The 19,697-nt window shown below is 34.5% G+C and overlaps 2 protein-coding genes and 1 long non-coding RNA gene across 7 annotated transcripts; 2 read left to right on the plus strand and 1 right to left on the minus strand.

The window, feature by feature from the left end:
• The first annotated feature begins 1,329 nt into the window (after positions 1-1,329).
• Positions 1,330-11,559, plus strand: LOC101216737. Of its 4 annotated transcripts, none has more exons than XR_004216042.1 (5): positions 1,330-2,049; positions 2,472-3,574; positions 4,166-4,537; positions 7,789-7,866; positions 10,989-11,559. XR_004216042.1 is itself a non-coding variant. In XM_031884144.1 (5 exons), coding segments are annotated over exons 2-4 (1,422 nt in total). In that variant the 5' UTR covers positions 1,330-2,049; positions 2,472-2,526; the 3' UTR covers positions 7,791-7,823; positions 10,989-11,559. The 4 variants fall into 4 exon arrangements, 2 of the variants coding, with proteins under 2 accessions (XP_031740004.1, XP_004144636.1); XM_031884144.1 differs by having other exon boundaries at positions 7,789-7,823; XR_969311.2 differs by having other exon boundaries at positions 1,331-2,049; positions 7,789-7,863.
• On the plus strand, positions 7,873-10,891 carry LOC116403344. The gene is made up of 2 exons (XR_004216043.1): positions 7,873-8,580; positions 8,659-10,891. It is a non-coding gene; the product is annotated as an uncharacterized LOC116403344 (long non-coding RNA).
• Positions 11,560-14,295: 2,736 nt separating the features above from the next.
• LOC101216497 (GDSL esterase/lipase At4g10955) lies at positions 14,296-17,545 on the minus strand. 2 transcript variants are annotated; one of them, XM_004144587.3, is made up of 2 exons: positions 17,200-17,545; positions 14,296-15,827 (listed from the first exon to the last, which is right to left on the minus strand). In XM_004144587.3, the coding sequence occupies exons 1-2, from the start codon at positions 17,349-17,351 to the stop codon at positions 14,783-14,785; spliced, it is 1,197 nt and encodes a 398-aa protein (XP_004144635.1). In that variant the 5' UTR covers positions 17,352-17,545; the 3' UTR covers positions 14,296-14,782. The 2 variants fall into 2 exon arrangements, with proteins under 2 accessions (XP_004144635.1, XP_031739551.1); XM_031883691.1 differs by having other exon boundaries at positions 17,204-17,337.
• Between the last annotated feature and the right edge of the window lie 2,152 nt (positions 17,546-19,697).

A 19,697-nucleotide genomic window follows, 5' to 3' on the forward strand; every position in this document is an offset into this window, starting at 1 on the left:
CCAAATTATGTCTATCAATTTTTTTTATAAAAAAGAAATCCCATTTTAACCCATCTGTTTGAGTTTTCAGAACGTTTCTTTAGTTTTTGGTATATACTTTGTCACTTCTGCTTGGAAATTTGAACGTCAAAGATGTAAGATATCTTGAGAGTTAATTAAAATAGAAGTAGAAGTTAGAAATTTAAGATCAAATTTAGAAATATTACAAAATGTAGTTCTTATAATATAAGTCTATTCGATATTTGTTAATTTTCTTTTCTAACCAAAATTCTAATTTGATTTTTTTTAAAAAAATCTTGCATAGAAAATGAACATTAATATATAAATGTGATGGATGGAATTATAAATTAAAGTAAATTTAGAAATATAGGTGAAGAAAAAAAAGACAAGAAAGAAAAATTAATATGGTTGTCAAGTAAGGACTCAAATTTTCAAAAGCAAGTATTTTCTTGTTCTTGAACTTAATATTTTGGTGAGTATTGAAGATTCATATTTTAGTTTCTATCATGAAACCTCAATCATTTTGATCAATGTATACTCAACTTATTCGTATTACATACCAGCATACATATTTTAAGTAAGATCTTTTAATAAAAAGGTTAGAGCTATAACATATTAAATAAAAGTATTGTTTAATAAAAGTATTGCAATAAACACTTACAAAGAAACAGCTAAAGCAAACATTGTGTTTTAGACTGAAAACTAGAGTTGAAGGAAGGAATAAATAATGTGGCAGATTGACCTGAAAAATGTAGCTGAAGTATAATTTCCCATGGTTTTTTAAAATAAGGTTTTATAACCAAACTTATTTCAATTTCTTATTCCTTATCTTTAGTATTTTTTTTACTTTAAATCTCTTTCCTCATGGCTTCTTCTTCTAAATCCCTTTGTTGAAGTATTTCTCCAACGAACAACGTTTCCTTCCTATATCTCGCCTATGAAGATAATTCCAATGACAAATAGTTTTTTCCTTCAATCAACAATAATGTACATAGTCTTTTTGATTGCTAAATAAACAAAAGCACACATTACGAGAGTAAGAAAACATTGTGAAAATTGTGTTTTAAAATAAAAATAGAACCAAATAGAACTATTTCTAAGGATGTAAAAAAAAATGGGCCTAAAAATTCAAATGATATGGATTTTTAAAAAATGTCAAATGATCATTTGTTGATGTCAAATTTGAGTGAAACTACCAAAACAACTATGCATATGTGGAAAAGCCCAACTTGCTCTCGCTCGTGTGCTCTTCTTTCATCATTCTCTCTTTGTAAGGTCACTTCCTCTCTTGCCCGTCTCACTCTAGCCTTGGTCACATACCGTTGGGTGGAGAAACTCTCACTCTCTTTCGTTGTCTTGCAAATAATTGGTTAGAGCTAGTCGGAACATTGTTGGTGAAAACTCCATGGTTGTGAAGAAGAAGGAAGAAATGGGGGCAGAGCTTTTTGAACAACTGAGTATGTGAAGGAGGAAGAGAAGAGAAGAGAAGAGAAAAGAAAAGAAAGGGCAAATGTGTAAATTCACGTGCTTGTGCACATTAGCAAAAACTTATTAGAGATTTTAGTTTGAAAAGCGGAGTCATTTGGCATATGGAGCCTTAAAAATAGGTTGTTTTGTTGCAAGTAATTCCAGCCCCAGGGGGAATATGAATATCAATTGGAAAACAAAAATTAGGTCAATCTTTACAAAATTCCCTCGAGATATCAATATCTTTGGGAAAGTGGAAAGTCTATTTTGCAGATTTTGCCCAATGATTTTACCGAAAACGCCATTTCGGACAGTAACCCACCAAATGAAAGGGAAGAAAACGGCGCAAAGTTCTTGGTCAATTTGACTCTCTCAACTCCCAATTCTCCTCCAACTCCTTTTCTCATCCTCTCCCTTCATTTTCTTTTTCTTTTTCTTTTTCTTTTTTTGGCGCTAATCTTCCTCTAAACCCTCTTAAATTTCCCATCAGCTCGATTTCCGTTCTTCCGCTCAGTTGCTGTCAAGAACGTCAGGCAAACACCTCGCTCCAGCGATTTAGGACGGAAATTTCGTTGTTTTCAGGTCTGTTTTTAAGTTACTCAATATTTGGCCATGGATTTAGGGCTTTGAATTTTATCCAGACCCGACCTTTTGGATGTTGCTCTAATCGATGGGTTTTGTTCGGTTTTACATTTTACAATCGGTTATCTTCTGTTTGGTCGCGTGACTTGGGGATCATACTGTTATTTGCCTCGTGTTGATTCTGCAAAAGTTTTTAGTTGTTAGTGATAGATGAAATGAAGCATGAGTAGAGATTTGTTTGAGTTGGGTATGATAAAATATATGTTTGTTACTAATATTGATTATTCTTTTCGTATGTTTAGTTGACTTTTAAATTCCAGGTTTTAAGATATATATTAAACCGCACTGTAGTACATAACTCCATGAATTGGTATTTGTTTTTGCCCTCACTGATTGGGCTTTTCGCGTGTTCTTGTATGTAGATTGAGCTAAGTTGCTTGAATTTGAGGTATTTGGCCGTTGAAAGCATTTCATTTCATGGCAGGCAATGGCCTGCCATCATTGGGTCGTGTGAAACTTACTGATATAGCACCATCTGAAGGAGTTCCATCTGAGTCTTTCAAATTGTCAGTCTCAACTCTGTCACATTCACTAGCTCAATACTCTGCTGCCATCATTCAATTCCCTGCTTGTGATGGGGCTCTTTTAAGGTCTGGTTTAGATTCTGCGCGTCTCTACTTCCACCAGAGAGCTGCATGTTCATCTGCTGAGTTGATGCAAAGCAATGATTCACGAGAGTGGTGCAGAACTTCTGGTTACTATGTGGATGCTCAGATGTGGCAAGAAACATATGACTATAGGCCTGGATTGACTCCAGTTGAGCCCAGCAATGGAATGGAGTTACCACCTGCAGGTTTGCCAGACATATTTGCCCTCTATGGAAAGGCATCTCGAATTATTTTGGATGCCATCAGCTTCTATCTAAACTTGCGGAGCTCTCCTTTCACGGAAATACTTGATAATGTTCCTCTAAGAAGTAGGGAGATATCATCTTCTGTGTTGTCTGTGTGCTGTTATGGGAGACCCTCATTTCACGGAGAGCATCACCATAAGTTAACTGCTCAAGAGGATAGCCAGTTGGCCATGTATACGTCAGACCATGACAATCAAATTGATAAAAGTCTTATTACTCTGTTCAAGGCGGATAAGGCAGGTTTACTAATAAAGGATTTCAATGGTAGATGGATTCTTGTGGATGGGGATCTTGGCCCTCAAGATGCTATAGTTTATCCTGGACTTGCACTCTATCAAGCAACCGCAGGATATGTGAATCCTGCTTTGCTCAGAACAGATGTGAATAATATTCAAGGTAGTATGTATGGACGGTGTTCCTTGTCATTCAAACTCATGCCTAAATCTATGACTAGCCTCAGTTGTTCAGAAATGAGAGCTGCTGGCCATGGGGTAGATGTTCAGTTCCAGCTTCCAGTACCAGTGGATGACTTTATGCAGAGATCACACTCAACTGACCAACTCTTTAATCGCCCAAATTTTCAGAATTTCAGTTTCTCTACATCCCAAGATGGTAGGCCAAATCTTTTTATAATTTCTAATTTTGGAGCCGATGAATGTCATTTGTTGAGGTTTTTCCCCTTTTTTCCTGTAACCTCCCTTGGTATGAGCTCGGCTCTCCCTTTTTTGGTAGTTTAATTACATCAATTAAATTGTTTCTTATAAAAAGAAAAAGGCGTTTATTGAGGGTTGATAATGCAATATTGATTTTCTTTTACATGTTAGTACTTAGCATGATGCTTGTGTAGGTCGTTGAAATTTAAATTCCCCTTCCCTTGATGTTTTACCTAGACATAATGAAGAGCCATCTGTTTCAATTGCCATTTTGCTATATGAGAATCTCTCATAATGAAAAAGCGTTGTGAGAAAATGATTTATGTTTTAATGGATACTTTTGGGTGAAATATGGACTGGAAGCCATGTATTTGCATTTGTTATTGCTTGATAGTTTGAATGCTTGCTTTCCTGATTATTTAGTTATTCATTCCCTCTTTATCCTCTTATTGGTTAGTGTTGCTTCTATAGTAATTTCTTAGCGTTAGTAGCCACCTTAGTGAGAAGCTTTCAATTAACAGGGTGTTGGATCGATGAAATGCTGGTACAGGATCCATAAAAATGAGGAGGAGAAAGAATAATTCAAGTACCAAACCTCTACCCCCTTCTAAGAGATTACGGCTTGAGGCACAGAGAGTTCTGAAGGAGAAAGTACAAGATATTGCAGATAAGAAGGGTATCAAATTGAGGTTCTGTAATCTGAAGGATTGTGAGAGTCACATTCACACATTAGATAGCCCTTGTGCCAGCACAAGAATGGAGATTGGGTGGCCTCCTGGAGTGCCATTTGTTCATCCTCACGACCTACCTAATAAGGCAAAAATTGGTTTTCTCGAAGCTTACGAGCCTGGTTGGACAGATAGTCATGACGTTGAATTGAGTCTTACTGAACCTGGACAAGTGGGTCAACAGTCAACCAACTGTAAGTGAATCTCTGTCATATTCATATATGCGTGCATTTCGACTGGTTCTTGTTTCTTACTCCAACAAGTTCCTGCTTTTCAATCAATGTGAATAAAAAGCTTGCTGATTTTGGTTCAATTCGAAAAGTCCTTGTGGTATAGATACTTGTTTATTATAGTATTACCTTTGGAAAGAGAAATCATAGGTGTGCATCACTATTTTTCCTATTGTGTGAAGGTGGGTAAGCACATAGTTCAAAATTGTAAGCATGTATATTCTTTCCCATTACATTATTATTCCCCTCCTTTCCCCTTTCCCCATTTTTATCATCGTTTGCAGATTCATGTTTACTATTATTTCTCTTCTATCCCACTGAAACTGGCCAGTCTTTTCTTAATTTGGCTGCCGAAAATCTCTGAGATAATTTTATGATCAAGAAATTAGGAAGATTAACAGAAGTGGTTGATGCAAGAGATAGCTTTATTGCAATGCTGCATTTGATGTGCCTTAGCTATGCATTTGTGAGTGTAGAAAATTTGATATATGATTTGAACTTGTGTCCATGTCCTTTGTTTCTCATAAAAAAGTTGTGATCATCTCTGGTGGCTGTGGGAACTATTGACGGAGATTAATTTAGTTCACAAGTGATTTGGAGCCTAAGGTATATATTTCCTAGAGGCTTGAAGATAATTGTGTTGGAACTTTAGAATTCTGTGTCACACATGTTTCACGGACGTTGGGAGCTCTTTTGAGGAACAATTTTACAGGCACAACAATCTCTATCCCATTTTTTTAGAAACGAAGGTTATTATTAAAAATGGCCAAAAGCCTCGACAAAACAACCTAAAGGACTAGAGGATAAGGCAGGGTCACAAAAAGACCTCCAATCTAAGTTAATGGCATCTATGTTGTAGTTATAAAACCAACTATGTTGAGGCCGTAAAACTACCTATGTTCTGCATATCATGGCTTTAACAAGTTCCTGATTGTTACATTGAAAGAGACATGGCGTTGCTGTCAGGAGCTTGAAAGTTTAGTGTTGGTTAGGCAATTGCGTATTCCATTTTTAGAACATCATACTACAACTTGTAGATTTGGCACTGTCTTCGTTCAGTTTGTGTTGTTGCACAAGCATCACCGACCCTACCTTTCAGCCTTGCACCTTAAAGCCAAGCTCACCTTTCTCTCGCTCCAAATATTTCTTTTTCATTTTTCTTGATCTAAGGGCTTCCTGAATGAATCATTTAGTTTTTCTTCCTCCCATTTTATTTTTGCTCTACCAGTCTATCTGTGTCTTCTTTTGCTTAAAATGTTTGTTTTAGCTCTATTCTTTTTGGATGATGTTAAAATTAGTGGGCTTAGCCCGAGGAAGGATTTACCCTAATATCCTTTCTTTTATTTTTTATCACAAGCTTTAACCTATTTATCTTCCCTCTTGTATCTTTTGTTAATATGGGAAATTAAAAAGTCAATCGTGGTTTTTCTTTCGGTACTCGGGTTTCTACGTATCTCGGTGTCTATTTTACTTTACGCCTTTTAACATGGTATCAGAGCAACGTAAAGACGAAACCCTAGACACAAGTGTAAATGAAACTTGAAACCCAAACAGAGACAGCCCCCGTCGCCGCCGCCATGGAAAAGCTGCTCCATCAGCTTCAGAAGACACTGACAATCATTGTGGGCCAACCCTCGGAGTCAGCCGTGCTGCCCCATGGGAAAAACCAGCCACATGCACTTCAATTGACCGCCCACACGCCGCCGCCCAACGCCTCCACTACTCAGCCAATCTACTTCCATTTGTCCACCTCCGTGCGCTGCCACCGCCCTCGGTTTATGGACTGCCATCGTTTCACTCCTCGCTGTCTTTTGATTCTTTACAGCCACACATCCATGGTATCGGGATCGACCAAGTCCATAATAAATTAGGGTTTGAAGTGGTGAATCTTTGGCGCAATCCAAACCAACCGACTTGCCTATGTATTTCAAGAACCCAGTAACTTTGCTCCCTAACTTGGCCTTAAATTATATAACTAGTTCTCTAGCACCATCTACAGGTGCCTTTTCAGGAGAGGAGCTGAATGGCCAAAATTACTTTTCCTGGTCTCAATTGATCAAGATGTTTCTCGTGGGTCGTCACCAATTCGGTTTTCTGACAGGGGAGAATCTCTCTTTCATCCCATGATGCCCTGGAACGTTTTTAAAGATGTGAGGACTCCTTTATTCAGTCCATGTTGATTAAGAGTATAGAACCACAAATAGGCAAGCCTTTGCTTTATGCAGCAACTGTGAAGGATCTATGGGACACAACTCATAAACTCTGTTTGAAGCGTCAGAACGCTTCTCATTTGTATACGCTGAGAAAACAAGTCCATGATTGTAAGCAAAGAACTCTGGATGTAACCTTCTACTTCAATAAACTCTCTACTTTGGCAAGAGATGGACTTGTGCAAAGAAACAGTATGGGATACCTCGAAAGATGGTTTATAGTATGCTTGACTTGAAGAAGTTGATCGGATTTATGACTTCCTTGCAGGTCTCAGTCCCAAGTTTGACATTGTTTGCGGTTGTATACTTGGACAGAGACCTCTTCCCTCTTTAACGGAAGTGTGCTATGAAGTTTATCTTGAAGAAGACTGTATGAATGCCATAAGTGTGCTGGCTACTCTTGCTATTGACTTCGCTACCTTCAGTGCTAGATCTCAACCCTTGATAGAGAAAAAATAACGGAAAACCGATCCCTAGCTATGAGCATTGGAAGAAACAGTGGGACACTAAGGATCAATGTTAGAAACTTCATGGTCGTCCCTCAGGAGGTTAGAAACGTTCCTCCAATTATAAACATAATTCAGGGCATGCTTATATGAGTGAGTCTGCTGGCAATTCTCAACCATCTGGCCCTACTGTAAATCAGAACGTTTCATCCTGCATTCTAGAAGCCATTGCTCAGTTAGGTATGTCTCAGTCTCTTAGTCTTATCAGTGTTGATGGGAAGAATCCTTGGATCCTCGAGTTGGAGCTACAGATCACTTGACAGGTTTCTATGAGAATTTTGTTTCTTATATTCCGTGTTCTGGTAATGAGAAGATCATAATAGTTGATGGTTCTTTAGTCCCAATTGTTAGGAAGGGACAAAATTTTCCTTTTGAAGGGCTATCGCTCCAGAATGTTTTGCATGTGCCTAAAATTTCCTATAATTTGCTATCTATAAGCAAGATCACTCCTAAGCTGAACTGCAAAGCTACTTTCTTACCTAAATTTGTTTCTTTTCAGGACTTGAGCTCGGGGAGGATGATTGATACTGCATGGTATAGTAGGGGACCTATCTCCTTAATGATGATACCTCCGGTAGTAGTATCTTTTGGACCAGTTTATTGTCATCATATTTTACTATTTTTTAATAAGATTGTATGTTGTGTCATTTTCGGTTGGGCCACCCAAACTTTAAATATATGAAGTATATATTTCCCCATCTCTTCTCTAAAGTTGATGTCTCCTCTTTATCTTGTGATATTTGTATACGGGCCAAACAACATCAGGTCTCCTTCCCCTCACAACCATATAAATCAACCCAACTGTTCACCCTTATCTATAGCGACATTTGGGGTCCATCCAAGGTCACTACCTCCTTTGGGAAACGGTGGTTTGTGACTTTTATTGATGATTATACTCGTCTTCTTATCACTGATAAATCTGACGTTTTCTCTATTTTCCAGAACTTCTATCACACTATTGAACACAGTTCAATGCAAAAATTTTGATTCTTCGAAGTGATAATGGTCAGGAGTTTCAAAACCATACCCTTAGTGAGTTCCTAGCCTCCAAGGGTCGGTCACTAGAGCTTATGTGCTTACACCCCTTAACAAAATGGGGTTATCGAGCGAAAAAATCTGTCATCTTTTGGAAGTAGCTCATTCCCTTATGTTGTTACTTCCCTTCCTTTATATACGCGGGATGTTTTCACTGTAGTTTATCTCATTAATAGGAGAAATCTTAGAATGGAAATTGAATCCCCTACTGATTAGCCAACTCTGGTCCAAGACTCTGAACCTCTTCAAGATTAAGGTATGACTAGTCCTATTAAATCATGTGTTGATAGTAAAATGAGTGAGAATGAAAGTTCTGATATTACTATTTATGAAGATATGAGAGAAAATGACAATGTTGATGAGATTGAGATCAAAGCAGAAATTGGTGGTAATGAGGCTGAACAAGGTCATTCAGGTAATCTTGATGAGTATGATCCTTCTCTAGACATTCTCATTGCGCTGAGAAAAGGTATTAGGTCTTACATGAAACACCCTATTTGTAACTATATTTCCTATGATAGTCTATCTTTACAGTTCGGGGCCTTCACAGCTAGCCTTGACTCTATCGTGATATTGAAAAGTATTCACATTGCTTTATAGAGTCCTAAATGGAAAATTGCTGTTATGAAAGAGATGAGGACCCTTGAAAAGAATAAGACTTGAGAGATCTATGCTCCCTAAGGGACATAAAACTGTGGAATGTAAACGAGTGTCACCCTCAAATACAAGGTAGATGAAACCGTTGACAGACACATGGCGAGGTTAGTTGCAAAAGGGTTTACTCAGAAACTTTTCCCCAGTTGCTAAACTAAATGCAGTTAGAGTTATGTTATCTTTTGCTATGAACAAAGATTGACGACGTCTATATCAGCTAGATGTTTTTTTTTAAAAGGATATGAATCTCACTATTATTAATATAAATAAAGAGACAAAGCTCAATGTACATGAGGATTATACAAAGAGCAATAGGGGAGAGAGGATTTGCGTTCTTGAATGGACACTTGGAAGAGGAAGTTTATATGAGCCCCCAAGGTTTGAAGCCTAGTTTGGTCATCGGGTTTAAACTTCAGAAATCTTTATATGGACTGAAACAGTCACCGAGTGTTTGATAGGTTTACTACCTTTGTCAAGTCCGAATGGAACAGCCAGGGACACTTGAACAACGCTTTGTTTACAAAAGTCTCCAAGGCTGGGAAGATCGCAGTATTGGTAATTTATGTTGATGATATCGTTTTATCTGGGGATAACACTGCTAAAATCATCCAATTGAAAAAGTGGATGGGTGATGAGTTCGAAATCGAAGTTTGGTCATTGGGTTTAAACTTCAGAAATCTTTATATGAATTGAAACAGTCACCGAGTGGTTTGATAGGTTTACTACCTTTGTCAAGTCTCAATGGTACAGTCAGGGACATTCAGACCACGCTTTGTTTTCAAAAGTTTCCAAGGCTGAGAAGATCGCAATATTGGTTATTTATGTTTATGACATTGTTTTATCTGGGAATGACACTGCTGAAATCATCCAATTGAAAAAGTGGATGGGTGATGAGTTTGAAATCAAAGACTTGGAAAATCTGAAATATTTTCTTGGGATGGAGGTTGCTAGATCTAAAACAGGTATCTCCGTATCTTAAAGGAAGTATACCCTTGTTTTGTTGACCGAGACAAGTGTGCTGGGATGTCGTCCTGCTGATACACCCATTGAATTCAACTGTAAATTGGAAAATTCAAATGATAAAGTTCTAGTTGATAAAGAACAATATCAGTGCCTCGTGGGTAATTTGATTTACTTGTCACATACTCGATCATATATTCCTATGTTGTGAGTGCCGTTAGCCATTTCGTGCAGGCTCGTTATGAGGAGGAACATATGGAGGCAGTTAACAAGAATCTTGAGGTACTTAAAAACAACTCTTAGTAAAGGATTTTTTAGAAAGACAAACATGAAAGCTATTGAGGCATATACTGACTTTGACTTGGCAAGGTCTATTGTTGACAGGATATCCACCTTCGGTTGCCATACCTGTGTATGGGGCAATCTTGTAACTTGGAGGAGTAAGAAGCAAGGAGTTGTGGCCAGAAGCAGTGTTGAGACTGAGTACAGGGCTATGGGTTTGGGGATATGTGAGGAAAACTGGCTCCAGAAAGTTGTATATGATCTTTATCAGGATTGTGAGGTGTCGATGAAATTATTATGTGATAACAAGGCAGCTATTAGCACCGTCACAATCTAATTCAACATGATAGAACTAAGTGTGTGGAGATTGATTGACACTTCATTAAAGAAAAGACTAGACAATGGTAGCATATGTTGTTGATGTTCTCACCAAGGGGTTTCTTATACAAAACTTTGACATTTTTGTAAGGAAGTTGGGTCTCATTGATATCTACATCTCAACTCAAGGGGGAGTGTTAGAATTAGTAGGCTTGGCCCAAGGAAGGATTTATCCTAATATCCTTTCCTTTTTTTAATCATAAGTTGTAACCTATTTATCTTCCCTCTTGTGTTGTATCTTTTGTTAATATGAGAAATTAATAAGATAGTCAATCGTGGTTCTTTTCTCGGTACTCGGATTTCCACGTAACTCTTTGTCTACTTTACTGAACCACTTTTAACAGATGGCAGTGACATAATATTTTTTTCTTTTTGTTCCTGTTTCTGCAGGAATCAGTTCATGTTCTGTACATTGATGGATTCTCAACGCCTCGTAGCTTGCAACTTAAAAACCAGTTCCATTCATTCATGGCGTTCATCGGCTCATCATACCTGCACTCAGATTGTTGTTTCAATACCCAATGCTGACAAATCGTGCCTGTTCACGTCTCGAGCAAAGACTGTACATATGTATTACTTTCTGGGTAAGCTAGTTTCATCTTCATCTCCTTTAACTATTGGACACTTTCATATTATTTGTTGGAGGACAACTCTTGAAGAAAGGGGTTTGTTAAGTTAGCTAACCAGTGATGGCAATGTAGTGGGAAGAACTATTTCCTTTGAATTCTAGTAGAGATTTTTCTCATGTTAGTCATACCTTCATGTTCCTAGACTAGTCCGTATGATGTGTAAAATTTGGGAAATACCATAGAGAGCAGAAATATACAAACTTAAGATTCCTGAAGAAGTATTCCCTGTTTTCTTTCTGTTCCATTCTTGATGTTGTTTTACTTATATCGCGGATCATGACTTGAGCTCTTCACATTACATTAAACTAATTTTTTTCCCATTTGAAGCTTGAGATCCTTAGAGCTCATGGGGAATTACTTTCCAAATGCTTAACATGTGTTTCATGTGTGATATATATGTACAAGGACTTGGAATATCACTCTAAATGTCCTTTGTATATTATAATGGTCACCAGCATTCTTAACACTCTTTTATCTCATTTAGATTGCAAAACTGATTGTAATATTTTGAATTCTATTATTTACTATTGTTTGGTGATAGTTTTTAGTTTCATACACATGGAATGGACTCTTTAATATATATTTTGAAGAAACTTGGATGTTACTAGTTTTTAGTTTTACTTCTCTTGCTTGCTTAGTTATATTATATTGTTACAAGAAACTTAGGATGTTGATCAGATTTTGTTCTTAGTTTTTGCCAATTTTCTGTGCTTCATATTTGATTTGATCGATGGAGTGATGTAAGAATAATAGGGATTAATTGGGTAATTAGTAATTCCAAGTTAATTTTCTTTTTACCTCCACTTGTAATAAAACTCATAAATAGAAGTATTTCCATCTTGTATGAAACACCTTATTTATTCTAATTAAAGATCTACAATCTTGGTTATTTGAGGTTTTCTCCCAGAGACTACATAGGTCATCAATTTGGTATCAGAATCAGAATGATCCCTTGGGCCAACGTTGACTGCTTCGGGTGGAATCTCAAAAAACTCTTGCTAGCACTGATCACAAGAGGGAGCGTTGAGTGTTTGTTCGTTATCTATTTAGGGAAACCTTTAAAATTTCAAGAAAGTCTCACATCTATTTAGAGAAACCTTTAAATTTTCAAGAAGGTAAGAAGAAACCAAAGATTTTGCAAGGATGAACTGTTATCGACAAAGAAAATGTCCAAGAAAAAATACTGTAATTTGTATAGACAAGAAAATCACTTTACTTTCAAAAATAGTGTTGGAATTTTGACTGAAGTGACCTTAAAAGAAGAATTTTAACATGATAAATTGCCATTGTTCAATTTTCTTAAAGAATTTTAACATTGACCACATTGAAAATTTGGTTCTAGAGACTCTGAAGACGTTTCCAAGACAGTTGGGGATGGAGACATAAAAAAGGTCCAAGGATGCAATAGAATCCATTTTTTTTCAAGAAATCAACATAAACATTGGAAGTTAGATGAATTAGAGAATCACAAAAAATAACCAAAACTGGATTTTTACTATCCAAGTAGAACGTTCTAAGACTCAAAATGACTCTTTTGGTTTTGCAACATGATCAGGAAAGGTTGGTTAAAAAAATCGATGAATAAGCCCTATATTTCACTATGAGATTGAAACATATTCAAGGCTCCAACAAAATGACTACTTTGATCCCATAGTATTGAAAGAAAAAAAGAAAACAACTGAAGAAAACGTTTATTGGAGAAAATAACTCAACATATTGAAGAGTTCCAGCAAGAATCAACTTTGTACACCGTTGAAGGAAATTAGGGTTTATTGACTCCTTTTGAATATATTATGTAAAATTATGATGGTATCAAAGCATTAGGTTTGACCTCTGCCTCCATTGATTTAATTAGCCATCGACAGAAGCCGAACCCACTTATAGATCCACTTCGTTCAAATCCATCTTCAGTGCCCACCTTCTCCTCCGTTGGACCAGTTTCATTTCATTCAATATGTATTTTCCTTTTTCCTTTATTAGTATTTTTGTCTCTATTTATTAATCAATGTAATAGGATATGTATACTTTGATTTTTTCAAATTATCATATACTAAATAAGAAATAAAGGAATCTCAGTTAGAAACTTTTCAAATAGAAAATCTTGAAAATAAATTTGGACAAAATATTGTTAAGACTCATGTAGTTGACTAACGTAATTGGGGGAAAATTCACTCGAATGAAGTTGAAGATTAAAAAGAAGAAATTGAAAATGTTGATTCGGAAGTAGTCTCGAGTAGAAAAGAATAATCCAATGAAGAAAATGGAAAAGTGGTATTCAACGTCAAAACTCTAAATGTCGAGGTGGAAATAAAAAAAATTGACCAAGAACACCACACCAATTGCTTCGGAAATCAATTGCCACAACAAGAAAATTTGAAGTAAATGACGAAGAAAATATGATTCTTGAAGTGTTCTCCTTGGAAGCTAATTCATTTGTAATTGATCCTTTCAATACGGTTTTGAATGATGAGCTTAAAGGAAATATCTTTTTTGGGTTTACGGTCAATGGAGAGGTTCATCGTTGGGTAGCAATATTTGATCTTTTGTCTCGAATCTATTCCTTTAATCATAATATTTTTATCATACTCCATTCAACAAGTATATTTCAATTGTTTGCTTCATAACACCTTTCTTTTTAAAACTTGAGAACAAGTTTTCTTTTTGGATGACACTCTAAAATTTCTATAAATAGGATCATTCCCCTCTGGTATGAAACACATTATTCATTCCAATAAAAAGATTCACAATCTTAGTTGTTGACATTTTTTGTTTTCTGTAGCTGTTTTTACTGTTAAAATTTTAGTTCACTTGTTTTTAATATATATTTTGAAGAGAAGAGTTAGAAACAAGGGGATGGAGGTAAGCCTAAGATTGTTGCTAATCAACTGCTTTCTTTCATTCACATAAACTGCAAGTGGCTGCTAATCATTTCTACCTGATTTATTCATTTGCATTATACATACACCAACCATTTATTGGAAATCGTTAAATTTTTTATTATTTTCACATGTGGATGAATGAGACTTACTTAAATAAATGAATGAATTAACGAAGTATTAAGAGAAATATTGGAATCAAATGCTTTTTATTAATATGAAAAAAGGTTCATTATGGTAGAACTTTTGTAGAAAAATTTATTCATGCATCTATTCGCATGAACTAAAGTTGGGATATAAATTTTTTCTTTCCCTAATCAATTCAATCTTTGTCAACCATGCTTATAATGAACAGAAGAACAAAATGAAAATCAATTCCCAAGTTATGTTCAACTTTAGTTGCATTTTCCATAGAGAATACATGTGGTTCGATTAGTTGAAAATATCTAGAAGTTGATTTCATGATGGTGGATATCTGTCAAGCTTATGTCGTTAACTGTAAAGTTGATTTGATCAACAAAACAGAGTAGAAAAGAATTGGTACGAGTATTATACCTCGCCATATATTCACGTCGAACACAATCTGAATGAAGCAACAGACATGAGACATGACATCAGAAGAACTATACCGACGTATCCCGAAGTCGAAAACGAGTTATTTAGCCACAGAATTCACCCACTAGGATTTCCCTGCTGCTGAAATGGTGTATAGGGACTTAAGCTGTCTGCTTATGAGCTTGCTGTCATGGAGAGCTAACTGAAGCTGCAAATCATCAGACCACCATTGTTCCAATCCATGAGCTTCAAGAAACTTCTGCTTTCCTTTTGACATTACAAACAACTTTGCTGCTGCCGCCGCTGCTACTGTTCTCCCATTTGTGGTATTAACATTCTCTTTCCCTTCGTTAATTTTCTCTACTTGATCTGATTTTTCAGTATATGAACAGCATATATAATCACTATTATTTACATATAAATGAGGAACCCATTTACCAATTCCCACCACCCCAGGATTCTTTAATCTGTTTAGATTCGATACCCAACTCTTTAAACCAGTTCCTCCATATGATTTTTCTTCTTCAGTATTGCTGCTGTTCACTATTGTTTCACTCCCTGAAGGAATCATTGATTTGATTCTCTTCCAAGCAAATTCTGCTTTTTCTCCAATGTTTCTCAAACTCATAGCCACTGAAACAGAAGGAGGATTGAACAAATGAGTTTCAACATAAATTCCTTCTTTAGCTAAGGCTTTCCCCACTTGTAGAGCAAACCCAGCACCTAAGGAATGACCAGCAACACAAACATTGTTGCTTCCATAACTCTCAGCAACTGATTTCAATGCTTCCAAAGCTACATTAAACCTGACAGAACCCTTTAGGCTTTCCCAAGCGAGGAACCGAAGGTCGTCCTCGATATCCCTGCGGATTGTTGGGCTTTTGAGTAATGTCCCTCTTAAGGCCAAAACTGCCCTTGGTGCACCACTGGGTCTGATGACTACTAGATCAGCCATGGCTGCAGACCTATCCCATTCTAGTATTGCACCAAATATTGATCCATCTCTTTCATCAATTAAGGTTTGAACTAGCTTGTATTTGAAGGGGATCCACCATTTGGGAGCTAGAGCATTTTCTTTGTTGCTTCTGTTCTCTTGTCTGTCTAGTTCAAGCAAGTAAACTGCTTGAATAAAACAGGCCATAACAGTTCTTTTGTAATTCCCATCCTTCCTGCAGCAAAATTCTTCATCAGCTTGAACATGCATAACATTATAAATTTATATTCTTTAACCCAAAATCTAAAAATCTAAGCTTAGCTCAAACCATGGACCAAGAGTTGTATGGATCAAATCCTCCACTACCATATTGTTGAACTCAACGGAGGAAAAAAAAAAAGAAAAGTGAATATCAAGTTGCACCTTTTAAAACTTAGAGTCGGATCTATTCCAAAAAAATCTAAAAAAGATGGTATGAATTTAAATTTAAAGCATGCATAAACATAACAATTCACATCCCCTTCCAAATTTCAATCAACCAATTTGATTAGGAAGTTGTTTTATGGATTCTTAAATGTGTATACTTCTTCAAAATGGGTTTTACAAAATAAACCAATTAGACTACATGCATTCACGTTTTCTAAAAAAAAATTATGGATTAAAAGTCTAAATTGATTCATTAACAAAAGTTAAGAGGTTTAATTAATATATTTAGAAGTTTCATTTTTTTAAATGGAAAGTAACTTAGGATAATTGATATAATTATTAGCTCATATTTAAATTGATACTACATCAAAGTTTACGGATATAAATTCATATTTTTTATAAAAGAATATTAGTTAACCGTTGTAAATCAATTAATAAACCAAAATTTTCAAACATTCAGATTCTCAAAAATGTTTGAGCATTCAACAAACATATTGCATACAAATTTCAAGTCCAAATACGTACTCTGCCTAAACTCACAAGATCTAAATGAGGACTCAAGTTCTTAGACCATTTTAAGCCAATTGATGGATGTTAAGTATCGAAATTATACTGAGAGCTGTATTTAGAAATAACAGAATGAACAAGAATATTAACAAAAGTATAGCAAAAATTGAAAATCTATCAATTATATCATCCATAGATTATAAAATTTTGTCCTATAGAACAGTATTGTACTGTAATTTATCCTTATTATTAAATATTAAAATATCATTTTGCTCTTTAATATTTAGAAAATTTTCAATATTCCACATACAACCAATCTTAAAAATAATCATTGTTGTAAAAGAAAAAAGCAAAAGTTTCTACTACCCTCCCTCTACCTCTATACATTTAGCATACTATTTTTTTTTTCAGGAAAATTATGGCCATTATTTATTTATTTTTCTTCACAAATATTAATTTGGACGGAACAAATTTAAAATTCAATTGAAAGTAATTAAACTAAAATAGAATGACATTTTTAAAAAAAAATAAAATACAATACCGTTATGGTATTTTAACCTAGGCAAAATTTAGCCCATGATGAAGCTCAATGAAGGGAAAAAAAAAAGAAAAAGTAGGGAGGATGATCAGAAGAAATGGTTGGATTTTGAAGTAGAAAAGATGAATTAAGTTACCAACTGGAATTAATGAGGTCTCGCCAATTAGGAGAAGTAACATTTCGAGGTCCAGATACATGAAAAGCGTAGGGATGAGCCTCCGCCGCTGGCACCGCCATCGTCGTCGTCGTCTTGGCCGGTGTTAGTTCCGCGGCATCACGACTTGCCATTAACCCTCTCTTCTTCTTCTTCTTCTTCTTCTTCCTCTGGTTGGGTTTGAGAGAGAGGGAGAAATGTAAGTAATTAAGAGAGTGAGAAAAAAGAAAGAGAGTATTTGAGGGGAAAGTTTGGGGAATTTGGTTTATGGGAACACTTGGAATCGGATTCTATGTGGAGTTCTTCAAATATTTTCCTTTTTATTTATTTGTTCATTTGAAATTGAATTATATAATATAATATCAAAATGATGCCGAAACGTCTGCCTTTCCTCCATCTTCAACGGTCATATTTTCATGTTCCTTAATTCTCTTCCTTTCCCTTTTCCGTAAATGACCAAACTACCCTTCCTCTTTCTTTTCTTTTTCTTTTTCTTTTTTCCTTAAATGTTATATCAATTTAAATATAAATATGTTTAAACCATGAACTTTTACTAACGCTTTGATTTAAACTATTTAAGCACACTTATAAAATAATTTAGAGTTTAAATTTATATAACTCTTACAATTTTAGGTTTAAGTTGATACAATTATTAGTTTAAGATTTAAATTTATATATCTTCCAAAGTTTAAGGGTATAAATTGATATTCTACTCTCATTTGCTCCTCTAGCTTTTGTCTTTTAGTATCAATGTTGGCTCAGCATAGTGCTTTCACTATTGACGTTCTTTCCGATCTCTACGCATTTCACTGTTCCACAAGAAATTCTCTCTACTTTACCGTATTTTAGCTTGGTAGTTTCCACCACCTGTCAAGGATTCATTTTTTTTTAAAGTATAATTGGAGGTAAGGAGATTCAAGCCATGAATCTACTATCGATATACTCATATGTCAATTTGACTATACTTCTAACCATTAAATGGAAATTTAGTCGTATAATTTCTAAAGCTTAAATTTAGTCATTTAAAATTGTTTTTCTTCTTTTTAAAACTTATAGTTTTTTTTTTCTGTAGTATCAATCTTGAGATTTGATGTTCAATTCTCTCGACATGAATTACTTTAAAAATTATTGAAAATACATAGACAAAAATTTTAAATTATAGAAACTAAAAGAAAACAAGAGTAAAAAACGAAAACAAAATAATAATTCTTTTTTTATTATTAAAATTCACTTTTAATCTATAAAAAAAAAAAAAACTAATTTAGCCATTAGACTTTGATTTATAACCATTTGTACTTTAAAATATCCATTCTTTTAGTACAAAAATTTATAATAAGATATTCAATATTTTTAGGGATAGTTGCAAATTTAGCAATTAAATTCAAAATAATTAAGTATTTTTTTAAAATTGCAAATATAGCAAAATTTGTCAAATTCTATCAATGAAAGAGTCTATCACTGATAGACCATGTTATAAAAATTAGTCTATCACCGATAAATCATACGAGTATATCAGTGATACAAGTCCATATAGTTTTGCTATATTTGCAATTTTTTAAAAATATTGTTATATCCTTCATTATTATTCTTCAAATGGTCATCCATTACAATTACCCATATTTTTATTAAATACATCGTCCACATCATAAACTAATAATAATAATTAACATTCAGTTTAGAGAAAATTATGTACAATGAAGAGTACAAATTTAAAACAATAATAATAAAGTTTAAATACTAAATTGTTACAAAATTTAAAAAATAATTACTAAATTAAATGTATAGAATTTAAACTTTGTATTTTTAAACTTTTAGTGAGTTCTTTAAATTTCTTCCTCAATTTTATAATTTGTAGAATATAAGAAAATTTTAGATTTCGATAGACTTTGATAAAAATTAATAAACATTGATAAACTATTAGTGTCTATCAAAATTACTGATAGATTTATAAACACTGATAATATATAAAATTTTGCTATAACTTCTAAACATTTTTACCAATTGAACGGTAAAGTCTTGAAAAACATTGAAGGAAAAGGCTGAAACCACGGGGTTGAGTTCATTAATGATTTCATTTTAATCTAAAAAAAATTAATTGTCCAAGGAATTGTGGATCTTGCTACTAAAATTATTAATTTATATCTTATCAAACTCATTCTAACTAAGTTCATAACTAACTGACTTCATAACTCTTTACTATTCTTTACCACTCATAGCTCCTTAAATTATACATACTTATACCTTTATTACAATTAGTGGATATATATAGATATATATATATATATGAAACCTCTAAAATTTTATTAGTGTATTGATTTAGAGTAGTCTCATATAATTGCAAACCTAGCTAGATTCAAAATATTAATATAACGAAATGTAGTTATTAATCTTAAAATTGTTACTGCAATTACCCATAAATTTTCCATAAAAAAATGTGTATCCATATGTTCCAATGGTATATTTTATTAGTTCAATATATA

Source organism: Cucumis sativus, chromosome 4 (assembly GCF_000004075.3).
Source record: "Cucumis sativus cultivar 9930 chromosome 4, Cucumber_9930_V3, whole genome shotgun sequence".
Classification (NCBI taxonomy): domain Eukaryota; kingdom Viridiplantae; phylum Streptophyta; class Magnoliopsida; order Cucurbitales; family Cucurbitaceae; genus Cucumis; species Cucumis sativus.

Excerpts from the sequence above, each read along its gene's own strand:
- LOC101216497 (XM_004144587.3), bottom strand. The coding sequence starts at position 17,351 with ATGGCAAGTCGTGATGCCGCGGAACTAACACCGGCCAAGACGACGACG. Across the intron at positions 15,828-17,199 it reads GACCTCATTAATTCCAGTTG|GAAGGATGGGAATTACAAAA; the intron begins GTAACTTAATTC and ends ATTTTGCTGCAG.
- LOC101216737 (XM_031884144.1), top strand. The coding sequence starts at position 2,527 with ATGGCAGGCAATGGCCTGCCATCATTGGGTCGTGTGAAACTTACTGAT. Across the intron at positions 3,575-4,165 it reads TTTCTCTACATCCCAAGATG|GATCCATAAAAATGAGGAGG; the intron begins GTAGGCCAAATC and ends ATGCTGGTACAG.